The 23,268-nt window shown below is 36.0% G+C and overlaps 1 protein-coding gene across 1 annotated transcript in view; it reads left to right on the top strand.

The window, feature by feature from the left end:
• Positions 1-18,722, top strand: part of DIAPH3 (diaphanous related formin 3) — a 247,165-nt gene extending 228,443 nt beyond the window's left edge. The window contains exon 28 of the mRNA XM_032993917.2: positions 16,506-18,722. Within this exon, the coding sequence (XP_032849808.2) occupies positions 16,506-16,762 (257 nt within the window). The 3' untranslated portion in view covers positions 16,763-18,722. The remainder of the gene's footprint in view (positions 1-16,505) is intronic.
• The last annotated feature ends 4,546 nt before the right edge of the window (positions 18,723-23,268 follow it).

Below are 23,268 nucleotides of genomic sequence, written 5' to 3'. Positions count from 1 at the left end.
CCAGACATAATGATTCTGCACTGGGGCTACCATACTCTACAACAATTTTATTTTAGTGAAATATAGCACCAGTGGGTGCATAGGATCTGTAGACAACATCCCACACTTTGTACTACACTCAAAATTTATGTTGTTTCTGTAGTTAGTACAGTACAAAACAAACTCAGCCACCTACAAACAGTTTATGTACTTGCTTATAAAAAAGGTGTCTCCTAAATTTAAAATACATTTCAGCTGAGTCTTTGTGTATCACAGTCACATGCATGAAAGAATATGGCGCTATGCATAATCTGATGAGGGAAATAGTATTTTTATTTTAATTCTGATGGGCATAGGTTATTTGGATTTGTTTCTGATTGAAAGATGGAATATAATGTTACAGTCTATTAAACATAATGAAAAGAGTAATCAAAATGGTATTTTCAAAAGATTGAGTCCTAAGTAACTTGCCTGTGTTTGTTTCATGCCAGAACCACCTTTTTGTGTTGATCTTTTATTATTATTGTTGACTTTCCTATGTTGAAACCTTAATGCTTTACTTACTAATTCTTTAGCTTTGTTTTATGGAATAATTCAAATTTAACATAATATTTAGTATGTTATAAGCCAGAGGCACATAATCTTTAATACATGCATAAAATTTGATTATAAGATCCAATGAAAATTTTTTGTTTACTGCTTATTTTGAATGGCAATGAGACTATGTGAATTGAAGTGGGGTTGAATAACAGGTGCTGTTATAGTTTTTATCACTGCATACTATTTTTAGCCTTTTTTTTAAAAAAAAAACCTTGGTGCATACTCTACATAAGCACTGTTACAAGATATTATTTTTTTGAGAGTTCATAAAATATTTTCATGGGACTCAAATCACTTTTCCTTCAATTCTTTTACCTACTAAGCTATCTATCTTACTTAACAGAAATTCAAACACACAGGACTGAGTAATATCTAAAAATCACAGACTTGCCTTGCCATACAAAGCATCACATTTATATCTTCATCCCTAAAGACTAAACTTAAACACTTAGTCCTCCGTGGATATGAGATTCTTAAGTTTGAATGTACGGTACTGGAGTTTATAAGTTTTGCATGTCCAGGACTAAATTTAAGCCAACTTCCGTTGAAAGCAGTGATGATTTTCCTGTGAAGGGTAGGATTGCATATCCAAGTAAAGAAGTAGGAATCATTTATTTTATAGGCTAATTTTAAATCCAGAATATGTTTCAGGCTTGTCAGAAACTTGCAAAGCTACACAAAATAATGGGTATCACAATTCTGTAAGACGTAGGAACCTAAACAACTATAAGATCTATGTCTACTTAAGAAGAAGTTTAGTGAATATGAAGTATTTTTAAAAAGGAAAAAATCGTGATAGCTAATGGCTGAGCAGGGTACTTAATAATGGAAACTTTCACATCTACAGTTCTTGTCAGTATGTCATATACAAAACAGTTCCCATGTTTATATCCAAACTGTTCACTGTAGCAACCACAATATAATTTAATTCTATACTTCATGCATCCAGAAGCTTTGTGAAATTCTATAGGTTGGGTTAAATAGGTGGTGAGATCAATATCCATAATGTTCTGTCAGGCCTCAAAATCACTGAATCAGCACCCTGTTCTCCCTCGTAGAGAACATATGATCTCTACAATCTGCTGTCACTGCCCAGACTAGGAAGTCCACCTTTTATGCAGACTTTGCTGCAGTCAGGAGTCAGAAGCTTCCAGATACAGAGGTTACCTTTAGATGTCTGCAGTGCAGGCATTCACATCTGAGTTAGTTACCCTAAATTCTCTTCACCTGTTTAAAGTATCTACAATAGGGTGGAATGAAGCGCAGCTTAGAAGTGCTTGTTTCTTCTCATTGACTGTGAAGGGAGCCTAAGGCAACCAGCACAAATTCATTCTGTCCAGTGATTCTCACTTTGGGATCAATGGCCTTTAGTGAGGCACAAGGACGCACAGGACTAGGCATGCACTTGTTTCAAAGAACTTTATGCAACACAGAAAAAAAGAGCTGGTTTTGTTTCTGTAGCTGCAATATGTATGTATCCATAGTCAACGAATTATATGTATTTCATAGTTGTAGTTATAATAAGCCCAGTTAGATTTGTCATTTCTGGTTTGAAATTTAACTGAGAATATTTTAGAGTATTCGTTACCACCAAAAAAAATTTGTTAATTTAAAGAAAAGGGAAATGCACCCACACAAATGTAATCAAACTTTTGGTTTAAGCTCTATACTCTTATATAACAAAAGAGTTAAATTTATGCATCCGTTTCAGCTTACTGAAACTGTCCTGATTTTAATCTTAACTTATGGAAAAAATCTGTGTGATTAGTAAGCTCAGAAAATAAAACATTTTTGAGGGAAGATGTCAGATAAATTTTAGATTTATCTGAGCTCTTAGAGATAGAGGATATTCTCCCTTCCCTACTCGCTTCCCCATAGTTTTCCTCAGTTGAAATGTTTCTAAAGTAAAAATATATAAACATCTGTCTTACTATTTTTGCTCCAGAATTTTTACAAATGTCTTTGGAGTTTGCTGGATTGTTATTCTTAACACTGCTGGCTAATGTTGACAATTTAGATTTGTAAGTGGTATTATTTTATTACACAAAACTGAAATATATATTTCTTCTATAGGATGTTACTTTGAAATTAATACTAACATGCTTGAAATTTGCATTTTAATAAATTTTACTTAGACCACAGTGAGCTGCTGAACATCGGGATATTTTTCAATAACGTTTGTTTTCCTTCTTAGCATTTAAAACTATTTGGGTATAGCATTACTCTTTTGAAATGAGCACTAATGAAGACGCTAGAAAAGATTTGAGAATATAACTCTAGCATATTTAATATGAGTAACTTAACTGATGAGCTAGCAATGTATTTACAGAACATATTTGTTCTAGAAAGAAGTGTCATTATGATAATTATTATATGTAGTGTGTTTTGTAAAAGGTGTTTTCAGTGTCTCTTTAGAATATGGTGGGAGAAAAAGAATTTTATTTTTTAGAATTGTGCAATGTTTGTGCCTATATACGAGGTGAGAGTAACCTATGGACATCCTGGTCCGTATGAATACGTACATATAAACTATATGCTCACCTTGTGTTCCAAAATATCTTTTCAGGTATTCTCAGTGGTCTTAAATTTTTGAAGAGTATTGATACAACTTCTCCTAACTGGCTTCTTTCAGTGTCTTTAGTTACATAGGGAATAACAGGGGGGAAGGGGGCAGAAGTGAGGAGATTCCTGAATTTATTATTCTTCTGAGCAATCAAGTGGTTTCATCACAGTCTAGCTTAGTTCTAGAAATAGGTTGGTTTATGTTTTGTTTTGGTTTTTTGCCTACACTGAGTGAGCATCTATAATCAGTATAGTTGCAAAGTAGTAACCATCAGTGATTCCACACAATTGTCAAAGCTCACCTAAAAATCAGGTTGAAGAGCACTGACTGTGCAAAGAATGTTTCTGCCATGAACAAGACTGATGATGGTCGGTTTACAGGCAGTTCAAGTGTGTCTGCACATTTACATGTGAGAAGGAAATGCAGGATACATTGCTTGGACGTGATCGTGGGTTGTGTGCTTGGAGCTGAAGTCTAGGCTTGTAGAGGGGTGTAGGTTAACATAAACTGTTACAGTAAACAACAGAACAAAAACCTGAAGAGGAAAATATCGAGTTGTGTTAAAGTCTGCCTTGAAAGTCTTAAATCTGTCATGTGAGTAGCTTTCATCAAATGTAGATATACAGTGGCAGCTGAGTGAGTACAGGGTTGTTACAGCATCTGTAATTTTACTTGGTGTGCCTGGGGTGGAGTTAACTTTTTTCCTGGCAACCCATATGCTGCTGTGCTTTGTATTTGGTGGCTGAAACAGCGGTGATACCACACCAGTGTTTCGGCTATTACTGAGCGGTGCTCCCACAGCTCCAAGGGTTTCTCTCCCTCCACCCCAAAACACACACAGCAAGGAGGCTGGGAGTGGGCAAGAGGTTGGGAGGGGACATAACCAGCACAGCTGACCCAGACTGACACTCCATACCATACGATGTCATGCTCAGCAATAAAAACTCAGGGAAAGGAAGAGGAAGCTGGAACATTCATGGTTATGGCATTTGTCTTGCCAAGCAGCTGAGGCCTTGCTTTTCAGGAGGTGGCTGGACATCTGCCTGACAAGGGAAAATAGTGAAAGAACTCCTTATTTTGCTTCGCTAGCACACACAGCTTTTGCTGTCTGTATTAATCTGTCATTATTTCCATCCACAAGTCTTCTCGCCTTCCTTTTATTTTATCCTCACTCCATGGAAAAGGGGAGTGAGCAAGAGGGTGGATGGATGTTTGGCTGTTGGCCAGGGTCAACCCACAATAATTCTTTTTTAGCATATTACATTACAACCTTAATCATATTTTGAAAGAATTACATTTTTTCCAAACTTCCTTCAGAAAGTCAGTTCACAGGTTTTATGCTTTAATGTGTCATACATAGTATGAATAATATTTATTTAAATGCCCGGAGCAACTGAAGAAAGAAAAGCATTAATGCTAATTTAGATAAATTTCAGTGGTCTTTGCTGTAATCTGTTGTCCTCTGAATTCTTGCACTGTTCAACCTTTTACATGTAACATGAGAATGCATTTGACTGTGCATACTACAGAGAAAGCATATATTTTTCTCTTTGTGACTGACTGGACTTGTGTATTATTATTTTAATTACACCTCAGGCAATCTTCTGATGTGTGATCATGTGCGGGTCAATGTTCTGCAAGTCCTTCAGTATGACAGTTCATAGAATAATTATCCTGTCATCACACCTTGATTCATTGTTAGGTTGTTTCTTGGGCTTTTTCTCTTACTCACATTTGCTTAGCAACCAGATCACACATCTCTTATACTTATTATTCAAGTAATCACCCTCTGCAGCACATAGATGCATCAATTAAAGCTTTACAATGAAGTATATTGTTCTGTGTAGAATCCTCAGGTGTCAGGAGTTAAAAATTGATTTTAAATAGTGCAGACCTTCTTCAAATGGCTAATCTGTGTTTATATTAAACAAACAAGCATGCTAACAATTCTAAACAAAAAATGTGATAGGTCACAATCAATAGAAAATGGATGATAAAATTATATTCTGTTCTTAAAATGCTTAGTCTTTTTTAGAGATTTACCAATTTGCATGCAGCTCTGAAATGTCTAAGTGTCGAACATCTATTTTAGATATGTTTTTTCAGATACAAATAAATTTTGTATCTGCTTTATTTACTCTAACCTATATTCTTTGTTAACATTTTCTGGCTAATTTTCAGATTTGGGTAAATTTCACAGCATATTATTATTAGACTGAAATTTGAGTACCCAGAAGCTGTCAAGATGGTTCAGTGATTTAATGTTGGCATCCTGCAGCTTTGACTGTAATCAGCAGATGCTCTGGCATTACCATAAATGTTTTCTTAACTGTCTCTGTCAAAAAAGGAGAATATTTTTCCTGTTTGGAGTCTGCTGTTTCTGATTAAATTTGGTTTGGCTTCTTTTTGCATAATTAATATACCATGATGATCTCTAACCATTTGTTTTTATTATCACCTTTTGAACTGAACACATTTGCAAGGCTGCTTTGTCACTCAGAACAGACAAAGGAAAACCAAGTCTATGTGTAAGAATTCTTTGTTTCCGTGGCTTGGGAGGTCTTACTGCCTTCTGCCTTGATTTCTTAGTGAGTGTAAAGGGTTCAGTTTTTCAGTCTCTCTTATTTTTTCATATTCTATGTAAAATTTTCTCTCTAAGTTCTCTAGGAGAGAGAGGCTTCTTCTGGAAGCCTCTAAGATGTGTTACATCTTAGATTTTTTGAAATTAAAAAAATCCACTCTGACATAGCAAGATTAACTTATGTTAGCCGGTTATTGCCAAACAGTAATTGCATGCAATTGATTAGGAAAAGAGGAGACTGGAAATGCTACAATTGGCTTCTGATGTTTTTTATATACCAAAGTGACTGCTAAGATTCTAATTGTTAGAACATAGGGTAGTAAATAAGTTCATCACGTGAAAAATGCATACCATTAATGATGTTAAACACAGCATTTTGAATTAGCAATGACTGGATTAATTACCCATGACAATGTGTCTCAAATTTGTCTCATATGATAATTCAGTGTTATTTAGAAGAGTCAGTAAAAGCCATCTTTGAAAAATAATTCCTCTTTTAGACTCTTTTGAAATCCTAGTCCTTTTTCAAAGCAATTTGTCACACTTGCAAAGTACAGTTGTTGGTGTCAAATACACGTATGGCTGGATCATGTGCGGAGTAGAAACAATTTTTTTATATCCCATCTCTCTCCACACATGAGCAAGGCCCAATTACAGTCCATCCTGAAGAAAGGAAATAATTAAGTGAAAGCACGTAACATTAATTAGAGCGTCATATAAAGAGAGATAGAAGAATTGTCAAATAAATATATATGCAATCTTGCAGAGCAAGGGGAAGATGAATCACTTTTCCTCTGCCTTTATTTCCCGATATTTAGTTTTGTGTGAGGATCTTCTTGAAAATGTACTATTTCCTGCTACACACTTTCAGTCTCCTTGATAGCATGCTTTTGACTGTTTTCTGCAAAGCTCTGTCGGAGGAAAGAACCATAATAATAATGCTTGAACAATTACGGTTACATGAACTGAGAAGATTCAGCTTCATCCCATCTCCAGTATATTCATTAAGGCAATCTTGGATGTTAGTTTACATGGGTTAAACTTCGCAATCAGGTCTGCTTCTGTCCTGTTGAGGAGCACACATGCTATAAAGAAGCACAGATATCTTTAAGCTGACATCAATGTTGTGTAAATCTTTTTTCGATCTACCTAGGATTTGGAGTTCTCATAAATACTTCTCCAGGTTAGTAAATCACTTCACTTTCACCTGTCATAGCAACAACAGCATGAAGCACTCTCTGTTGCCCTACTTCCCTCCAGAGACTTCTTTTAAAAATTTTTTTAAATGAGCGAAGCCTGAGAGCCGTACGCTATTCTTGCAATCTTTTGGATAACAGTGAATGACAGCCCACTGTGACTGTGACCTGTGTGGGCAAGAACTGCCCCAGGACATTGGTCTGGTACCTGTTACAGGAATGTGAGAAAATTATGTTTCTACTCAACTGTTAAAACTAACACCCACCTAATTTACTTTCAGCTCTAGCCTTTCATCTTTATGCTGCTCCCAAAACCATTTCAGGACTCTGTAAATCCCCCTTTCCCTTAGAAGCAGATTGATTCCTTAAGAGAAAAGAGCAACAGGTGATGAGGGAAAGACAATTTTTCCCATCAGTTTAATCTGACATTACAAACCATTTGTGCTCTACCTTCAGGCAATGCAACCTACAAATACTCTGATTGCTGACTTAAACTTGGGAACAGAAGTTTGAGCTAAAAATAGGAAATACAAATTGTATGGGTTTATAGCAGTTATTAGAATAGTTAGGGAATAGCTTGTAAACATCAAGAATAGAGGATAAGAAATAATTTAGTGTTAAACTCTTAAGACAATTACTAGACATAGTTACACAGCTTTTTAAAAGTGTTTATGCTAAATAGTAAATACTTAACAGAAACAGAAACATTATTTAGAACCACAATGAGAGGAATTTCATAAATATCAGGTCAGTCTTTAAGACTTGCTTTGTTGTTTGGATTTGCTGGGGTTTTTATTTTCCAGAGGCAGGAGGCTTCCTACTATGTTTTTTTCCACAACTGTGTGTTTCTTCTCCATTTTTGTTATTTTCATTACTCATTGTAGCTGTCAGTGGTTTTGCTTTGATGGCAGCAGTCTTTATGCATATTCCTGAAATTCTTTATCAAAGCGTACCTTGAAAGCAGTATTCATCTATAGGTAGATGCTATGCAGACAGGTTTGGAGACTAAATGTGTCTACTGCTCAGAAGCATCAGTGACAGTTTAGTATGTGGGATCTACATAAATTACCATCAGCTGAACAGAGGATAGATTTAGACTATGGACTTCTATGTATCTTGTCACAGATCACTAGCTTATACAGTCATCATTTTCACTCTGTTAACTCTAAAGAGGATTTGGAATAGCAGACTATAATATACTGGTGAACAAAGTAAGAAAAAAAAAACAGTAATAAACCTAATTTCATGAATTTAAAATAGACTAAATATGTTAACTTCCAGTTTTGTCATTGTAATTTCCTGGTAATTTCCTGACTTAAAGAAGAGAAAAAGTTGATGTTTATCCTATTTACACCTTGAGAGAAATCCCATAAACACCTAGGCTGCATAACATTTCTGGTCACTGCCTGAAGATCCACTGCCACTGGCTGTCCATGTAGATCAATACTTATCTTTTTACCCCCTTCATCCCAACATAAATAAGAAGATTCATTTATTATTTACTAATACGAAAGTTATGCCAAATTATTTATCAATTTTGAAATTAAAAGACATATTTAGTTTTTTAAGAATGGTTCAGACCATGTGCTCTAAAAATCAGTAACGACCACTAAGTAGGTTTCTGTTCTGGAAGTTTCCATTTTGCAGTTTACCAGAAACTACCAAATGTGCCTTCATTTGGGGAAAGATACGTGAGAAGACACAGAAGTTCCACTGTAATTCAGAGTGAAACAGGGAGGATGCCAAACTCTTAAATCTGAATTATCCGTCAGACACCTTCAGAGGTTTCTTCTCTCACTTACATAAGAACCTTGGGTGATTTCTGTCAGTAGTCTGATCCACACTTTTGTTCCCTTTTCATCTTGACAGGCACTCAAGACTTTCATTTAAATCCCAGATGAGAATATATTAGTTTAAACAGAGAAATTGGTCCCAACTCAATGCAAATGCAAAGTACATTTGGGAAAGATGGGAAAAAGATTTAATGTAATGATCAACAGTAACTTAAAGTATATTTTGAGAAGGTGTAGGTAGGTAATGGATTAAAAGAATTTTTAAAGGCTTCGCTTTAGGGTCAAGTAAAAGGGAGCTGGTCCAACATAGTTCCTCTCATCACAAATTAGTTTTCTCACAGTTTGTAGTTGATTCTCTTTGAAATTTAGTTGCTATAAATCCTCTATTCTAGCCTCACTTAGTGCTGACATACTCTATTCTTGCCTATGAAATTAACAGAAAAACCAATATTCACTGTTTCTGAAAACTTTGTCTCATCTAATTGAACTTACTGATCAGTGTTTATTCCTTGTGCTTCACACCTTTTTAATGAAACACTCAAGAACAGCAGCAACTATTAAATGAAATGTATATAAAAATTATTTTTTTAGAGGTTCAAAAAATCAGTAACGCTTTTCTATGCCTCATTAATTGGTGTCTGCTTTAGATTAGTTACATTGTGAGCGTTGATGTGCATTAGCATTAAAAACAAAGGTGTAAGAAATTGCTTATCAAGTGCAGGTCATTCGAGTATGGCTACTACTCCTTTAGGTGTTAGGGCTGGGGCTGCAGAGTATAACTGAAGTTGTAAAAACACACAGCATTCCATTAACATTTCAGAGACATTCTTCAATCCTACTCTTGTCAGTCACAGAAACTGTTGAAAAAATATGAAAGTAATAAAAAGTGGCAATAAAAAGTATTTAAAGTATTTTCTATTATACTATCCAGCAAGGAGCTATCCCATTTTTTATGAGTGAAGTTATATAATATACATGGACCTTCTAGCTATAGCAGTCTTACATATTATGTCTAAATCCTGCTGCTGGGTGGTAAGGCAGGCTTTTAAGAAAGATAATGTGGTCTTGTTTTGTTCTAAAACCAATGCCAAGGTCTGGGAATGGATTTCAGAAGGCTAACTTGGGCTGTATAAAGGACATTAGGGAAAGATGGGCACCTGAAAAAACTCAGGGCTCTCAACTATCCAGTATCTTAGGCTCTAATAGGAATGGGGGACCAGTGCAGGAAACAGGACCTTCATTTCATACTTGAGAGGAAAACAAGAATTAATTATATTCTTGTTGGCATTTCTGATAGTAAAAAGCCAAGGGTTTGGAATCTGGAAGTTCATCATTACAATTTTCAGAATTAGTGGGGGTTTTTATTTGGAAAATTTAAAATAGTGAATGCTAAAAGACAGATGGAATCATCTTATTCTAAGCTATTGTGATGGGTTTGTCTTGAGAGGCAGCCAAATTCCCACTCAGCCCCTCATTCAGTTCCCCCTTTGGTGGGGTGGGACAGGCAGCGGAATAGGAGGAACAGGAGCAGGAAAGCTCATGGGTCAGGATAAAGACAGGGAGATCCCCTACCAGCTACTGTCATGGGCAAAACAGTGTAAATTTGGGAGAACTTAATTTATTGCTATTTTTATACATATATATATATATATATAACTATTGATTTGTGTATTAAATGTAAATATAATATTAAATAGGAAATATAATCAAAACACAGGGGAGAACACAGTCCTCCTGCTTTCTCAGGCTCATCTTCACTCCAGACCCCTCTCCCACCCCCTTTTTATCACTGCAGGTTATACCCAGTCCCATCAGTGAGGCAACTAACTCAACAGTGGGTCCTTCGGAGCCATCTGGAACCAGCTGTGTGCAACACAGGGCAACCTCTCCTCATAGACCTCACCCTCGCAGCCCTCCCTGCTACCAAAACTTTGCTACCTACACCCAATACAGCTATCTAGTTTAGAGCTGAAGCCAGATGCAGCTCAAGTGGGAATTTAGAACCTCCACCTTGTCCTGAACTTAAAAGCAAAGGTCCTCAAAATGTCTGCCAACAGTGGTTATATTCAGACTTTCAAAATAAGAATCAATCTAAGTAAATCTCAACCATCTGAAACATAAGCCAGTATTGCTCTGTTTATATCAGAAAAATTAGTTCTCACTTAGAAACCATTTTGCTGTTTTCCTTATATTTTTAGCAAAGCCCCAGGGATGCTTTATACTTTGGTATCAGCAAGGGAACCCTTTAGGATCATCTCCAGTCTAACTTCTCAAGGGCTTCTGTTTATTTAGATGGAACATATGCGTGTAGACACTGGTATCCTCACAAGGCCCATGGTGTGTGACCATTATCTAAATACACTTGGTAAGGTTGCACTGGGACATGAGTGATGATGCGGTCAATGTAATCTGTGGAAGATGGACAGGATTTCCGAGGGAGGCTGGACTTCTGGAAGCATTGCAGCTCGTGGGAATGCTGTGCAGCTGCATCCAGAATCAGCACATCACACTGCTGTCAAACAGACATGCCCTTTTCCCCTCTTGTTTTGCTGGGAAAACACATGAGCGCAGCACCAACATGGTGGTGTAGTTTACCCCTGACTTTCAGTTCTGTGCATGAGGGACAGGGAACCAGAGACAAACGATGGCACCACACTGGGCATCCAGTGATGAGGATTGTGGCTAGGGCTGTTACTTTTTCCAAGCCACAGGCAAGTCATGACTTACAATGTAAAAATAATTTGAACTGATGGTGCGGTTAGTATGTTTGGGCTTTAGAAAATCTTGGCATAGACATAGCTTCAGGAATATGATACAGCCTGTGAAGCACAAGCCAGAGAGACCAGAAATATTCCACTGGGTTTTTGAGCATTTTTCCCTGTTAACTTGGTAAAAGATGTAATGAGGTTGTAACTGCAATTGTTTTTTCTTATGTTACTATTTTGTCATGCCCCACATTGAGATGTATGACTGTAATCCAAGCATATAATGCCACATAATGCAGTTCTCCTTATTGTATTTTCAACTTTATTTTTCAGTCAGTGTACAAGTATTTATATAAAAACTAAATATGTCCTTAGTATCAAGACTTTTATTGAGAAACTATGCAATGAAATAAAGCCTTTCAAAGTCCTTCTCTATTTTAAATATTTGTTAGTTGTTTTTAAAAAATCCTTATCTCTACTTTAGTGAGTCTTTTGCAATCATTTTGTTCTCTATTAAAGGTAAAATATAACAGCATTATGCAGGATTTAAAAATCTCCAGCTGATCATATTTTCTTCCCCATGTCCACAGTAGGCAGGTCTCACGTTACTGATTGTTTTTTTGTTCACGTGCTAGTGCACAATTTCCTTTTTCAGAATAGAATATGTATCCTTTAATAGATTACATGCATATCATTATAAGTTATTCTATGCTAGGACACCGTTTAAACTATGAAAAGCTTTTAAGCACAATTTTCTGTCAACTGAATTTCCTGAGCATTGCTCTTAATCAAAGTAATTTTAAAGGACTTGTATCTAAATTATGGTAGCTATTTGGCTCTAGGTTATGTGAATATGATTTTGAAATGTTTTTGATTAACAGCAATGTTCAGGAAATTCATATCTGCAAAAACTGAATTTTAATAGGTCTGGAGGACCCGTAAGAGTTAGGTATTGAACAAGGGAAAGAAAAAGATTTAAATGTCATGGAATCTGGACACTGAGACTATAGGATTGTACAATGCTATCTCTGCCTAACCCATGCCTGGAAGCATTCAATATCAACAAAGTCAAAGGTATTATGGGTAAATGTCTTCATACCCCAGCATTTAGAGAACTTAAACATAAATTCAAAGTTTTTGCTTTTTTTCATCAGCATAGTAATTGTTATGATACAGGGGAATGACAGGTTTGGAATACTAAAAGTGACCAAAGATTAGAAACTTGTCTCAACTACTTCCAATATGTACAGCAAATTAATAAGTTCTGTCTTTATCCAGTGATTTTTAATGTCTGATTTCTCTTTGTCTTGCTACTGCTGGAAGGTCCACCTTGCTACAGTAGGTGGACAAATAGTGCATCTCTAGAAATGTAAGCTTTTTTCTTAACAAGACTTCATGTAGAAGTGCCTTTCCACCAGTAGTTTTAACTTTCTATAACTTTATTATATTAAATTCTTTAAAAGTGTATTTGAACCAAAGTATCTAAGTGTGTGAGTATATTCATTTTATTCTGCAATTTGTTTCAAATATAGTTAACTGCTGAAAGCACAAACCAAATTTATCTATATCCACGATGTAATTGTTCTAAGTAGTTTAGGGAAAGTCTGTTAATATCTTCATGGTTTGTGGATTTTCTGTGGGTACTCTTGTTCTAGAACCATAGGATTAAAACTGTGGCCAATGTCACTGAGCCATCTCCTTGCTATTGCAGGCAACTATATCAAATATTGTCTTCAAAAGCAGATCAGCTTCCTGCTTATAATGGGTTATGCTGTTTGCTCTCACTTCTATATATGTGTGTTTCTGCAAAACTTCATTACTCTGATGGTTCAAAAGGTTTTAATTTCTAATAGAAATATATTAAGGGCTGTTTATTCTTGTACTTACTTTGTCAGTTAAACTTGACTTGGGGCTTTTCTTGAAAGTAAATAACTATGTTTTATAGTTACGGAGCTTAGGATGTCCAGCTCTTCTACTGTTGTGATCAAAGTTACATGCTAACCTGCAGCAGCTCGTAGCCTTATAGTTTTAAATTCATATGCAAGGTGCATTGGCTTTTTTAAACCACCCACCTCAATAGTTACAAGTTGAAAATGCACTTCTTTAGTTTTACTACTATAGTGTAGGTGGTGTGAGGGAGGTGTGGTAACAATCCAAAGTCATGACAGTGGAATGGATGGGGTAACAAATTGCCAATGCATGAAAGTTTTGAATCAGTGTGTGAAGCAAACACAAAAATTTGAGGTTAACACAAATTCCTAATTGATTATAATGAAAAATTGGCAGGGTAGACATTAATATTTCTGAGGAATTACTGAGACATTTTTTCCTTGCTAGTACCTAGTGATGTACCTTTGACTTAAATGGAAGTGATCTTTTACTCTGGTAAGAATGCCATCAGCAGCACATATACCTCAAGTCTTACAATAATTATTTAGATGCACTTTTACCAAAGTGAAATCAAGTAAGCATAGTTACACTATGCATGTATGCCTTCCAAGCCAGGCCTAGCAAGGTTCAGTGTTTCTGAATGAGATTCACAACAGGCAGTTTACTAAGCAGGGAACTACCTACCCACACATCTGCTAATGCTGGACATACACTTAGGCACAGCAGTGCTATGTGAAGTTCCTCCTTGATTGAAAGAACATACACAGTGAAGATGACACCTGATTTAGGCGGCAGCTGAAATAACAACTCTGCTATTATAAAACTGGATTTAGATAAAATATGTGTCCAAATATTATTTTAATTGACACTAGCTGCTTAGTATCTTTTGTAGCATGGCTGAGACCAAAGCGTTCATTATTTAGGAAGTGCTGCTAATCACTAGAGGAAAGTGTCATGTATTAAGAACATGGCACTGTGATTTTTCCAGTGAATTGTGACATCTTCACTGCACAGGAGTTGCCACAGGTGAAACAAGGACTACTCACATAAACTGGCTGGTGATTAAGGTACTTCCCTCATCCCATTTTCTGTTGCTGCAGGACCCCCCATTCTGAAGGGAAAGACACTGATCCTTCAACTTGAATGCTCCATTCATTAGTCTGTGCCTAGAAAGTCACAAACAGATGTTGACATGATTGCTGGTGTTTTAAGGGGATAAAAAAAGTCACAGCTGTATTCATCTTTCCTCAATCACTATCACCTTGCAACCATTACAGATTGTAGGCAACAAGTTATGGGACACACCTTTCTGCAAGGCTAAATCAGTTACTGTGTTTCAAAGTGGGACAAGAGCTTAGCTAGATCCCAACATCTACTATTTCTTAATAGCTAATTTGCAGCAGTTCCCGGCCTAGACTATTTGCTGTTCTAAACGTCACTCTAAGGCACCTTAGTCTGCCCTTCACACACTACGAGAAACTGGGTAAATATTGCTGGATTTTACTTTGAGGCCTCCGCTCATAAGTGTTCACCACCTCTGTTATTCAGTCTAGTTCATCATACCTAATTGATCTTTATGCTTGAGTATTTTGGGGTGAAGACTCCACTGAATTGTAAAGTAGTTAAAATTTGGTTGTTGGTACACTTGAGAAGCTTACTTTCAGTGCCTAATTTCTTTTTGCCTTTTTAAAAGTCCAACACCTATAGATAATCTCTGATTATACGACAACATGTTTTCTTCTACTTTAAAAAAATGTATTGGTTTTCAGAACACCGAGTATTTCCCCGTTGCCACTAGATTGAATGTAAATTAGAAGGGCTATGTTGCAGCTAGTATTTTGTATATTGATGCAGGTAGCATGCTTCTATCAACCTGAAAATATGTGTTCAGAATCAATAAATATAAACATTTAAGTAGAATGGGATATTTTAATTATATATGGTGAGTTTATTATATGTAATTATAAAGATGTGTTCATGCCCAGTGTTTGGCCTCCGTGATTCAGGAAAACTGAAATGTGTGCTGCTGCACCTTCAGGGTCAAATTATTTTCCATAGTATGAAATAGAAATTACATTTTTCAGCTAAATGCAAAAATCAGCTGTTATCAAATTTTAATTAAGAATTGTTTATCTGATTTAGAAGATGATAGAAAGAAGGTATTTATTTTCCTCCACTTGCCAAAAGGTGATTGTACTTAGAAAATTTGCTGAGATTGTCCAGGAAAGTGTGTAAAATCCTCATCCATCACTGAGAGCCCCTAGTCAGGGAATGACAGTGCAGTAAATATCTTCAGCAGCTGCCTTTTAATGTACAAGCTGTTTTCGGTAGGAATTTTCAGCACTCACATAAAACACACTGTCATGAGTGACTGCCTGTGCTCCAAAGTCATTACTATTGGGATGATAGAACATCTTTCAGCGAATAACCAAAAAACTTTAAATGTCATGTCAAGTTTGTTGAAGCCATTTTCAAGCCTTGCTCAAGGTTACATGAATATTGAGTATGCCTGGTTTTAAAAAGTTTGAGATCTATGAGAGGGACCACTCATATGATGGGTTTGAGAATAGTCACTTGATTTGGGGGGGGAACAAAAGAAGAAATCTGTTTATTAATACATAGCAATCCAGCAAAGCTCCTGGATATTAACTGAGTGCAACTTCCTCTGACAGTCAATGCCAATGACGTTCAGCAAAAAGTCACAAGTTACTCAAATCCTTAAAATTACTTAGCTGCCTAAAAGATCACAAGGGAAAGAAAAATTATTATAATGGATAATTAAATTGAAATAGATTTTAAAATACATTTTAAAATTTGAACAATTAAAAAAAAAATGTGTGGGAAATGTAATTAACCAGATATAACTTGAGAAGACACTGAGAGGTGCTGAGTACTCTGTTTTCTCTTTGACTCCAGGAAGAAAGGAGGATCCTGTCAGGCTCTATCTGTGATCTTGTAGGAAATATGGATGCTGATCTAATGAAATCATGTAAAGTCTGTATCACTTCCAAAGGGACCAAACCCACTTCTTTTGAAGTGATAATATTTTTTGTCTTGCCTCCTTGGCAATCATTACTCCTTCGAGTATGGCATCTGCATGTAAAATTTTGTCTGATCAAGAGGTCTTTTTGTATTGCAAAATATTGAAACTGAGTATTTTAATACTGAAACAAGGTTTGTTTGCTTTATCTTCTACAGAGAACCAGAAAGGACAAGTAGAGAAGTCATGTTCACATCACAGTATCAGTTTAAATTTTACAAGAAGCCCAGTCACCAAAGAGGTTACTTATGATGTGGAAAGAAGTTCTACGACATGGAACAAGGCTGTTGGGAGAAAGGAAGCCTGTCACGGAGAAGGCAAAAAAGAAAATAAAATAGATTGTATCGAGTCTCCTTCTAAGGGAGAAGCCATTCCAGAAGTAGAAGCTCTCCTGGCGAGACTGCGAGCACTATAAAATTGTCATATAAAGGATTAAAGCAAAACCAAGCTATAATAGCCTACATCTTTAAAGATACACTAATTTTTCTATTATTGACATTACATATGTCTGAGTTCCTAACTTCTCTATGGATGAATGATCTAAATTGTTTGTTTGTGAGACTGTACAAAATGATACTATAGTTTTGAATAACTGCAAGATGATTTTTATTACATGTTTTTACCTACCAAGCATACAAACAATATCAGAAGAAAACAGATACTAAATTATTCCAAGGCACAGTACTTTCAGTGGACAAACTGCTGACCACATGTTTTGAGAGCTTCTCTAAATAGGAGTATCTTTTAAATATTGTTAAGTCATCATGCCTGGGAATAAGGGTTAGTAAATAATAAAAAAGGTATTCTTATGTTTTCTACTGTATTTTCTATACTTAAGAGGTTTTAGCCCCTAAAAAGTATTATTATAGCATCCTTTACAATTATAGTAATAGGAAATATGTATCATATAAATCAGCCATATTCCAGTTTGAGTTCATCAAAGAGCACCAAAGCTTGCTGAATTATATATGTATGTATGCACAAAATGGAAATCCATGGACAGTAAACAAAAAATCTATGCAAATAATACACTTTATGTGTGATTAATATATCGCTGCTGTTAAGCTTAGTTATTATTATTATTAGTATATCAAAATAATATATGCAGTTTCTGTGGTTGCAAGGTTTTGCAATTGTGTCCAAAGTGGGGGGAAATGTCTTCACAGTTATTTACCAGTGTAATATTTTATCTCTTCACATGTGAGTTAATATGTTTCTATAAAAGGAACATATAATGGAAAAGGTTTTTTCAATTGGTTTTTCACAAACTCATTTTCCAGTAGCCCTTAACGTCTTATTTGCTGGCACAATAGGAACCTTGCACATAATTGCATCTCTTTTATTGCGCTGTCATTGTACATTGTTACATGTTCACTATCGTATTTATTAATTGCACATCATAAAGAATTGCTACCTGTGTTACCAAGTAGGAAGCTACTATTGGTATCTTTGGTCCATTATTTAAAGCTTCCTTATTATAAGAGTGTATTAGTTATCTAATATCTTTCTTCTAAATTACTCTATTTTTCTTTACAAAATGCTGAAAAATACGTCTTTCAATAAGAGTCAGTTACATCAAACCAGTGTTTCAATGCTCCAGTGTTTTTTATATCGTTGTTTAAGTTGCCTTCGTACTTCCTGCACTAAACATTAATAAAGTTAATTAGAACTTGGAAACTGGGCCTCTTTATGCATACTGCATGGAGGGTTTTTCAGCCTTCATGGGAATCAATCTCATGTTCTGGGGCTGCTGTAACTGTCATTATATACTCTAATTGCATTTCCCACCTTAGCTGAAAAAAATAAGAGTTATAAACAGAAGTCAGGGAAAAATACAGAGAAAGCCTGTCAGACAGTCATTTCTTCAGCTCTCCTTGCAAACAACGAGCAAAGTTGTCATACAAGGCCTCCTTTGGTAACTTGAAAGTGCATGGAGTAACTGTAGAATCGGGGCTTAATGCATATTCAGTGGATCGCTAGAAATGCAACTGCTACTTGTTTCACCAAGCACTTCTGCACCTCTACTGTTAAGACTTACTACCCCTGTTTACAGAATGCAGTAAAAATCAGTATCTGCAAAGTACAATATGCTTGACTAAATAAAACGGTGTTTCAAACACAATGAAAATGTATGTTGAAGGAGGAAAAAAATTAACCAGTCACTGGATGTCTTCAGTTGCTGAAGACATGCTAAAATAAAAGCGCTAGGAATGGATAACTGTCTCTGAAATATTAGCAGGATGACCTACCAAGTGAAGGTGGAAGAACAAATTCATTTTCCTGAACACAGTAAACTTGTTCATTTGAATAGTGGGTAATAGTCCACAACAGAAAACTAACAGTTCTGGACACTACTGTGTAGTTTATCAAGCAAAGAAAAGCTACAACTACCTACGGAAATTTTCAGTGAACAAAATGCTACATGCAACCTAGCATCTTCTGATTTTTAAATAAATATTTATGTTTAAAATTATAGGTCTTACGCTATCTTTTGTTACAGTTTGAGAAGCTTTTAGAAATGTATTCCAGGGCTTTTAGTCCTTCTAAGATACTGTTTCTGAATTAATCTTTTCAAGCAGCCATCAAGTTAATTCACAGTTTCTTTTGTATAACTAGAGGAATAAAAAAAGCTATACTTCTTAGAATCCATGTAAATACAGTATGTAAATTTTTCCCCTTCAGTATTTCTTTGTACCATCATAATTTGATGTATTCAGAGTTCAAGAACACAGTCCATTTGAAGTACACAGTAAGTTTTCTTTCTACATTTCATCTTTCTTTAATTTCCCCTAGAAGCAAACAAATGCACAGGACATTTTTGATAGGAAAGTGTGTTTGTATTGCCCAGTGAGTTCAGGTAAAAATAACTTTTAAAGTATTATGTCTGTATTCTTTTTCTATGCTTTTATGTTTTTATTAAAGTATAAAACTCAGTTTCTAAATTATATGAAGTAAATTGCTTTAACTAAATTTAAAAATTAATTTATTCAATTTAAAATTTAAAGTTACTTCAATCTAAAAATACATCGGGTAGACCTTTAATGGTGTGTTCTAGTTATTTTTAGTCAGCCATTTTTTAGTAAGATTCAAGTCAGTTCCTTGAACCGAGGGATTAAGCTATATACCACTTGCACTAGATATTGAAGATTTCACATACCATGCAAAACCCTCTCTGTAATTCACACCTGAAAATTAAATGCTTTTAAAAAGATCTTCCTGGTTTCTTCAAACATGACTGTTCAGATAAAAACATCTGAAGTAATGTTGCCAGTTACATTCCACTGCACTGCTTCTTCTCTACCTGAGAAGCAGACATAAGGCATAAACACCCATGGTTTTTCTTACCAGTAAAACTGTAAAGTTATAACATATCTTTTTGATTCTTCACATTCATTTTTGATAACTTCATTTCACTCACTATGCTCGGTTTGGCAGGCATAGAGTTATTTTTCTTCACAGTAACTATTATGGGACTGTGTTTTGGATTTCTGCTGGAAATAGTGTTGATAATTCAGGGATGTTTTAGTTACTGCTGAGCAGTGCTTACACATAGTCAAGACCCTTTCTGCTCCTCACCCCAACCCACCAGTGAGTAGACTGGGGGTGCACAAGAAGTTGGGAGGGGACAAAGCTGACCCCAACTGACCCAAGGGATATTCCACACTGTATGGTGTCGTGCTCAGCATATAAAGCTGGAGGAAGAAGAAGGAAGTGGGGGACGTTTGGAGTGATGGCATTTGTCTTCCCAAGTGACCATTACACGTGATGGAGCCCCACTTTCCTGGAGATGGCTGAACACCTGCTGATGCGAAATGGTGAATGAATTCCTTGTTTTGCTTTGCTTGTGTGTGTAGCTTTGGCTCGACCTAGTAAACTGTCTTTATCTCACCCCACAAGTTTTCTCACTTTTACCCTTCCAATTCACTTTCCCCTTCCCGGTGGGGAGAAGTGAACAAGTGGCTGCGTGGGGCTTAGTTGCTGGCTGGGGTTAAACCATGACACTCGGTAAAAGAATTTTGATTACTACATCAATTTTTACTTTATATAAACACCATATTATTCATGGTGGTGGTCCAAATTCATATGTACTATTCCAATGTTTTGACCTTATCCATATATGAATGTTTGCGATCAGTCTCTTCAGGATGCATGCAACCAAGCTTGACACTTGGCTTATGGACTATAGGTAATATACTAACTAGTCTGTGTAAACCCAGAAGGAAAAATAATGGTAGCAACTTTATTACAAAATAGTACAATGGCATCAGGAGATGGTGGCTGCCATGAGATGTGATACTACTCTGAATCAGGCACTTTGTTAAAGGAGTATAGACCAGAAACCTGAGAAAATTGTAGTTATTTTTGATTTCCCATTAATTATGGAAATGCTACTGCTTAGGAGACTGAAAAGACCATACACTAAAAAAAAAAAAAAAACCTCAGATGCAGTTGTTATAAACAGCTTTCCTCCAACACAGTTTTCTTTGTTTTACCTCATATGACCAGTCCTCAGCCTGGTCCATCCAAAGTCACACTTTCCAGAACTGAACAAGTTAATACTGAACAGCTTGAGGTAGTACAGCCCTTTAGGCTTCTATAATAAAATCTGCAAAAGAAGAAATTTACTGCTAACACTTTTTCCACATCCATTTCTAATGAGCAGGACTAAATTATAATTTTTACCCTAATCTTTCCAAGAATTACAATACTCTGTAACTATAAAACAAATGGGCAGCAAGCAGGGGTCGATAAACCCTAAGCTATGGCACCTAAACATTATAATAAGCAACCAGGGTCAAGTGAAAGAGCTCAGGAAAAAAGCAATTACATGACAGCATTGTTTTCTCCAGAAAAAAAGTAAAGCATTACTATACCATTTTCTGTTTTTTAATGTGATGTGTAGTTTTTACACAACTGAACTGCAGTGGAAAAATAATTTAACTTAAAAGTTTGAGGAACTGCTTGTGTAGTTTATGAATTAAAAACTAGATGAATTGCAGATTTTCTAAGCTTTCAGTCTAATTTTATGCCAACATTCTTATATGTAAGAAATTATAAAATTACCATCATATTAAATTAACTATGCCAACAACTAATCAATTTGATTTATTTTTTTTTTGGCACATGACACAAGCGCATTTTCTTCCTTTCCAAATACACTTTCTACATTGCACTATTGTGTGTTTTACCTGACGTAGTATTAAGATCAGGGCTATATATCTCGCTATAAAACCATGTTAATAAAGCATTCTGGTCTCTCTGACACCAGGGAAAAATAAACAAGAGGTGTTCCAGATACAATTTTTCTCTCCCTCCATGTTACAGAGATAGCCATTAAGTTTCATAAGTTAGCTGAGTACATTTTAAACCCCTCTGTACTTTAATGTCAGTAAGGTAGCTTTTTTTTGTGTGTGTGATCCATGCAACAGCATACACTGAAGAATTATTAAGGGAAATATTTTCTGGCAGCATACCAAAAATACACTGAGCAGATGACTTGAATGCAACATCAGCCCTATATACTGTAGGAGGCATAACACTTGAATGTAATCCAAACAGAAACAGATAAGGTATTTCACTCCACCAAAAGAGAATAGTTCCTTTCATCTAAATGAGCTTATTCCACTGCTGATAACAGAACTGTATGTATTCTGAGAGTGTAATATACCCTTATTTTTAAATCTGTTTTATATTAGCCAGAAAAATAAACCATGGAAAGACAGGAGTGCAGAGATTGGGAAGCAGAGTTGATTAATGTGCTGCCTGATTTCACTTCTGGGACCTGAAATTGCATCTAGTGCAGAATAAAGCAACTGGGGGGGGGTGGGGGTGGGGGGGGGGGGATCTGATCTGACATCTTTAAAGGTCATGAAGGAAATGATGGTGGGTGATCCAGAGTTGGTATGGCCACAGGTGTCTTGTCTATTCGAAGACATATAGCAGAATATCCTCAGAATAGCAATGCTGCTGGGCTGTTCTCAAAGCCCTCAAATGAATAAAAGCAAGGAAAAGTCTGACAGAGATAAATATGAGCCCCTGCAAAACATAAGAATATTTTTGTCTTAAATCCAAGCATCAGTCCTGCTCCTATTCTCTTTGATAGCTAAAGGAAGAGCATGAGGAGTGAGAGGAGTCCACATAATGGTCATACCTTTCTACTGCCATGCTGGACAATAATGGTCTTGGTAGCTTCAGTGGCTGACAGAGAAGGTAGTGCAGATGGCAGCCCTGCTATCCCAGTGTTTCAGACAGTGAAGAAAGCCACAGGGACCATGGCCAGCAAATGTGGGCTTAAATCATGGGATCACAATAAAAACACCACAGTTCTACAGCCATACATTAAGCATAATAAAGACAACTGTCTTCTAAAATGTTCAGTTGTCAAAATAGCAACAGAATGTGTGCGTACTCCTGATGTCTCCTAAAGGCAGCTATTACATCAATGCTCCAAGTCTGATGGCTCCATACAAGCTACACATTCAGAAGGAGCTTTAATTCTCAATTATTTACACTTCTTTGTTATATATAGTTCAACCTCTAATTGAAATTTTTAGTCCAAAGCAAGCCATATAAACTTTGCAGTCTAGAACTGTTAGTAAAAAAAAATGGCTTTTGTAAAAGCTCTGCTTAATTTGTTTCATTTTAATGTGAAGGTTGTTGCAGATAGTTGAAAACATGCAGTGCAACAAGACTTTTTCCATTAAGTAAGACAGAAATGGCAATTATGTAGTCAGTTGATTGGATTTTTTACTAATGAAGGGTATTTTCTGCTAATGGATAGGAAAGCAAGGCAGCCCACTCAGACAAGTCCCCTTGATAGTATAATGCAAGACCCATCAATTCTGCACACTAGTTCTTCAGTAATGAATCTTGGAGCACGACGCATCAGCATTGCTTCTGAAAGACAACCACTGAAGTAGA

This window comes from Tyto alba, unplaced genomic scaffold, assembly GCF_018691265.1.
Source record: "Tyto alba isolate M040663 unplaced genomic scaffold, T.alba_DEE_v4.0 Super-Scaffold_45, whole genome shotgun sequence".
In the NCBI taxonomy this organism is placed as follows: Eukaryota; Metazoa; Chordata; class Aves; order Strigiformes; family Tytonidae; genus Tyto; species Tyto alba.
Note: the sequence above shows the minus strand (reverse complement) of the source record. Positions and strands in the feature narration are given on the sequence as shown.